Source organism: Acanthisitta chloris, unplaced genomic scaffold, assembly GCF_000695815.1.
Source record: "Acanthisitta chloris isolate BGI_N310 unplaced genomic scaffold, ASM69581v1 scaffold10912, whole genome shotgun sequence".
Taxonomy (NCBI): Eukaryota; Metazoa; Chordata; class Aves; order Passeriformes; family Acanthisittidae; genus Acanthisitta; species Acanthisitta chloris.
In genome coordinates, this window is record NW_008659019.1 from 281,667 (window position 1) to 287,368 (window position 5,702).

The 5,702-nt window shown below is 43.9% G+C and overlaps 1 protein-coding gene across 1 annotated transcript in view; it reads right to left on the reverse strand.

The window, feature by feature from the left end:
- Nucleotides 1–5,699, reverse strand: part of TFAP2C (transcription factor AP-2 gamma (activating enhancer binding protein 2 gamma)) — a gene marked incomplete at its 5' end in the record, with an annotated part of 6,231 nt that extends 532 nt beyond the window's left edge. Inside the window, 4 exons of the mRNA XM_009069245.1 lie at nt 1,519–1,660; nt 3,137–3,255; nt 3,922–4,144; nt 5,642–5,699. Of these exons, the coding sequence (XP_009067493.1) occupies nt 1,519–1,660; nt 3,137–3,255; nt 3,922–4,144; nt 5,642–5,699 (542 nt within the window). The remainder of the gene's footprint in view (nt 1–1,518; nt 1,661–3,136; nt 3,256–3,921; nt 4,145–5,641) is intronic.
- Between the last annotated feature and the right edge of the window lie 3 nt (nt 5,700–5,702).

Below are 5,702 nucleotides of genomic sequence, written 5' to 3' on the forward strand. Positions count from 1 at the left end.
TCCTCTCTGCACATCTAGTGCCTTCCTGGCACTGCAGCATTTGCTCTGGATTTTATAGGAGTGGGAATTCAGTGCTAGTTTCTATGAGAACTTGCACAGCTGCATCAAGTGATTCAGAAAGTCTCGAGCAGCTGAACGGGAGGTTCAGTTTCCTTGTGTATATTCTATGTACAGACTCTCCTAAGGAGAGATCAAGGCCCTGATCCTGCAAACACTAACACATATGTCTGGTAAAACATGAGTGGTTAATAGTGCTCAAGCATATGTTGTTTGCTGCTTGGAAATCTGTCCCCTTGAAGGGATTTCACAGGAGCTGAGCAGTCTTTGACAGAATCAGCACTTGATCAGAATTTCTCAGTCACAGACGTCTTCCAGAAGATTATTGCTGTTAGTGCCAGTGACAGTAATGAAAACACTGAGGAGAGGAAGGAGTAGTGCTCAGGAAAAATTAGTTTGAGCAATAGGAGAGGGACTAGATTTTTAAATTTCTAAGAGATGTAGCCTCACAGGTCTCTTTGTCAGGAAAGTTGGATTCATTCAGCAACAGGAGTGTGTTTTCCATGCCTGATCTGAGCCCAAAGTGAGGGGCAACTCTCAGCAATTTAAGCAAGTTTTTCTCAGATCCTCTACAGAGCAAAATGTGCTGTCAAACGTAGGAATTGCATTGACCCCACACCACAAAACGTCTCAGACCAGAACAAATCACGAACTGAAGCTTTGTTAAACCCCAGTCTGGGAGAGGAACCAGCAGGGGAAAGGGCACAGTGAGTACTGCAGTCACCAGTTGAAGGTATTTCCTACCAGACCTGTTCAGGATGTGGTGTATTTACAGGCACAAAGTGTCTGCAGAACAGCCCTAACAAAGCCTCTCTCCTTTACCCTTCCTCCCCTCTTCATCAGGATTGGTAACAGGAGTTTAGTTTAGCACAGGGACTTTCCACACCTACCAAAGGATGTTTTCCAGGAAACTATAAAAACCTTCAGTCATATCAGGGAAAAAGGGACTATCCAGTTTTGAATCCCAGTGTCCCATGGGGGGAAAAAGCATATGCTGATCTTCCCTTGTGCCCAGCACACACACCAGTATCTCTCCTTGGACACACTGCACATCCAGAGATGGGTGAACCATCTCCTGCTCCCCCAAGCAGGTCACATTCCCAGGCCACACTTGCTCTCTAGATCCTCCACCCTGTCAGACCTAGGGACACCTTTTCCTTAGAGATAGTTGTCCCAGGGTTGGAATTTTCCTGAAGGTTTTAACTACAGTTAAAAGGGAAAAGAACAGAACTGGCCCAAACTAGAGTTATCATACATGGTTGTTACTATTATTGATTCAGATTAAAATAACTTCTGCCATAGTTGAATTCCAACCAAAACCAAATAAAAAACCAATTGCTTCATTCTCCCTATTAAAATCACACATGAAAATGTACCAAACCATCCCCCCCAGTCAGACACTCATGATCAAACAAAAGCATGTTTAAAAGAGGAGGAGGGAAATCCAAGCTGAAAACTTACTTTGCAGCAAGCAGCATATTTTTCCTGTTTGCCATTTCGTTGCGACCCATGTGTGGTCTGGTTAAATATTCAGCCACTGCTTTGGAAGGAAACTCTGTCTCACATACATAGCCAAAGTCACGAGCAAGATGCACAGCTTCACCTGGGGGGGTAAAGGGAGTGCTGGTTAAATGGGGTAACAGCTATTCCTTCTAAGAGCAGCGAAATTAAGGGGGAAAGGCTGTGAATTTTGGGAGTGTCTTTCTGGTTTAGGAAGGGACATTGTTGCCACTGTATCACTTACTGTCATTTAGTAATTGATGGATCAGTGTTTCTTTTTAAGTTTGCATCAAGAAAAGAGATCTACATGGTGACAGTTATATATATATATAAAAAAAAGGGATTCTCTTGCTTTTATACTGGAAAAACTCATGTCTTTATCCAGCTTAACTGCACAGCAAGGAACAGAATTCAGTCTAGAGCAAATTATTCTCTAGAATGAATTACCCACTGGTATTTACAAACATCTGGCAACTAACTTATATTAGTTTTTCAGTTAACTATATTTTCTAAACACTTTTGCATAAGCATTTTCATGTTGAAAACAAACTTGCAAGGTATATAACTAAACCACTTGTTTTCAGTAAGGCAATTTGATCAGGCTTAAAAAAATTGGGTTAGCATGGACAGGGTTACCTGCACTGTACCTGTGTGTGCAAAACCCAACTTCCAAGGGAAGGTTTTAAAGGGAAGTTGCTGCATTATTCAAGCTGATGTGGAAGTGAATTACCAGTAGGTTATTGTTAATAATTTCTCAGTTTTCATTTCAGTTGCTGCTTCTATCCCCATTCAGCTGTCCCACTAACCAGGAGCTGCTTTAAGCAGAATCACCAAACACAAACCACACACGTACAAATATATATATATAAACACCCTTCAAGTCAGCTTAACTGATCAAGGGTCCACAGAACATGGTACAGATTAAAGGGGCTCCAGTTTCCTATCAGGAAGTCAAAAGCTATAAATCTCACTTTATATGCTTGTTTATTAGCAAAGCTTCTGAGGACACTGCTGAGGTAAGGGCCAAGCAGTGGAGTCAGCTGCCCCAGACTGGAAAGTTTCCCAACAAGGAACCAAAGCCACTAATGTGATGAGTTTCACCCCATTTGCCTTCCCTTGCCTGGCCCTGCACACACCCTTATGAAACCTGAAACAACCCTGAAGAAAACACAGGCTGGACAAACGTGCATTTTGAGCATCTTGGCACAGAGGAGCTGCTGCATCCCTGCCAGCATCCCTGCCATGCAGCTCTGAGGAAGAGAAGCATTAGCTGGGGTTGAGCTAACAGGGCTCCAGGACTTAGAGACCAGATTTGAAGGGAGAAGGAGGGGGAGAAGAGCTGTTAGGTGCTGCAACATCCGCATCAGGCTCACTTCAAAACAAACAAAACCTCTCTATTATGTCCATTGACTTTTTAGCCTCTTCCTAGAGGACAAAAGCTGTACACAAGGGGGGAAAAAAAGTTTATTTTTGAGACTTGTTCAGGACTGACCTTCCACCACTAGCTTCTTCCTAGAGGATAAAAGCTGTACACAAGGGGGGGAAAAAAGTTTATTTTTAAGACTTGTTCAGGACTGACCTTCCACCAAAGATGTCAATAGTGTCACATTTGCAGCTTTCCTTCTACCAGCAGGAAGATTCAAGCCAATTTTATCCAGTTTTTCCCTTAATGATCTGCCACCATTTTTAGATTTGGCTCTGTAATTAAAAAGGAAAAAAAATGGCCTTATTTATCTTCAGGGAAGACTTCTTTTTTAAGATGAGAAATTCCAGTTACTGACATTCAATAGGCTTCTACTTGTGGGGGGAAGATAAAAAACAGGCTCTTTTCAAGTGACCTACTTTTTAAATGCTCTACTACAAACCAGCCAGGATGAAACACTGCAGGTCAAAATCAAAATGTTTCTAACTGCACCACTGAAACCAACAGCTGTAGAATGATCAGGAGCTGAATTAAGTGTATGAAAAAAAAAAAAAAAAAAAGACATAAAGTGTCCTTGAAATGATTAATCAAGACCACGAGATTTAATCCAAAAATCATTCCATAGGGAAACAGTTTGTCTCAGGAATAAGACAGCTCCAGGAGCCGGTTTGGAGGCAAAAAAATTCAACTTTAAACAGAGAATAATTGCTGTCAGAGCTGTTAATAGCACTTCTCCAGAAGTAGCAGCAGAAGTGCAAAGAAGTTTTATTTCCAAAGCCTATTAGGATTCAGTGTCGTTGGGGCTTCTTAAAAATCCGAAACTCGCTAAAAGGCTTTCTTAGCTCCTCGTTATGCTAATCTGGCTGCTCACCCGCACCAGCGCAAGGGAAATCACAGACAATAGGCACGGAGGGGAGGGCTGCGAGGGCAGTGCAGTTTACCTTCTGAGCACTCCTCCTAGCAAAGAGGCGTTGAGACACTCCGGGGGCGAGAGCCTCCTCTGCACCTCTGCTACTGTCACTTTGTATTTCGACGTGGAGCTCAGGAGGGAAAGTCTCCCCGGAACGGAACAAAACACTTCGTTGGGGTTTATGACCACCCCAATTAATCCATCCTTTTGGCAGGGGAGACTTAGAGCACTGTTTTTCGTTAAGGAAATGGGACCTGCAGGAAGAGGAGGGAAAGTAGGTATTTTATAAAAGGGAAAAAGAAATAGGAAGTGGCAAGTGAATTTCCTTTCTACAAAAAAAAAGCCAAGCAAACAGGATTTCGTTTGGTGTTAAATGCTCAGCCCGCTGACCCCCGTCCCCAGCCTCTCTCTGCAGCACAGGAACCCAAAAGGTGCCCACAACTCTTGCCGAGCAGCTGCATTTTGCCACTCGATTTCAAGGAGCTGCCGAACACAACTAGAAATGCTTTTCCAAGCACACAAACCCCACATCCCAGCAGCAGCAAGCTCGCAAATCCACGCTCATAAAAAACCCGATACAACTACAGACTCCAAATTAGCATCCTTCGGCTACTGCCAAAAAAAAAAACTCTTTCCGAGCCGGGGCAGGGAGAAACCTCCCAAACTCCCGCTGGGGTTCATCTTCCACTTCGCACACACGGATTTAAGAAACCGCCTTTGGAATTTAATCCCGACAAATTCATAGCAGACAGTACACCCGAGCGGGATGCAGCCCAGGGGAGAAGCGAAAGTAAAGCGTTGCTCGTTAATAGTTTCAGCCTTTAGGTGAGGAGGGATAACAAAGGCTTTGCAAGCAGCAAACCACAGATCCAGCTTTTCCATCCCTTTGTAAATCCGCCCAGTTCACCCAGTGGCTGCTGCTGGCTCAGGGCACCGAGCGAAAGGGTTAAAGAGCCGAGGTCGGCCCTGATCCCGGAGGGGGAAGATTTGTCAGTGGTGCATCTGACAGCGAAATTATTCTCCCATGAGCTAAAGGCAGCAATCAGCGCTCTGACACACACTTCTGCTTTTCCTCAGTTAGGTATTTGTTTGAAGTCTTCAGAGGAAACTTCCACTGATTTTTTTTTTTTAAGCACAAATTTGTTTAAAAACAAAAGCAGGAGGAAAAAATCTAAATGACTGTAAATTGAGTCAATACGTCTTGCTCCTTCCTCAAAACCTCAGCTACAAACCAATTTCGATTAACATAAAGCCGAGCAGGCTTCTACCACCAACTCATTCCCTTCTCAAGTCTTGTAAAGAAGTTGCAAGAAAAAAAAATAGTTGGGAAAAAAAAAAATGGGAAAAAACTGTATTCGAGTGCTAGCGGTAACAAAACCCCCAACCAAGCAAGCAAAAAGAAAAGCCTCGTGTCACTTTACACACACATATTCCAGGGCAGAGTAAATTCGGTCCAATGTCCTGGTTTCGATTAAAGCCACAAAAGAACAAGCGAGGGGAGACAGTCGGTGTCCCCCGGTGGAATCTCACACCCCGGGGCAGCCTTGGGGCTTTGTCCCCGTAGCCACCTTCCCTCGGCCAGCGTTAGAAAAAAAATCCAGCGACTTGAGAGAGTGGAATAAAAGCTCCTCCGCCCTCCCCATCCCAAATGATCCATCCTTATAAAAATCCTAGGGCGTCACTTCACCGGTGCGTCACTGCACTTTAACTATTGACAAGGGAAAGTAAAGCTGCGGTGCCACCTTACTGACCTTTTCTAATGACTGTCTGGTCATGCATTAGTAGGTGTTGATCTTCCACATTCTGGAAAGA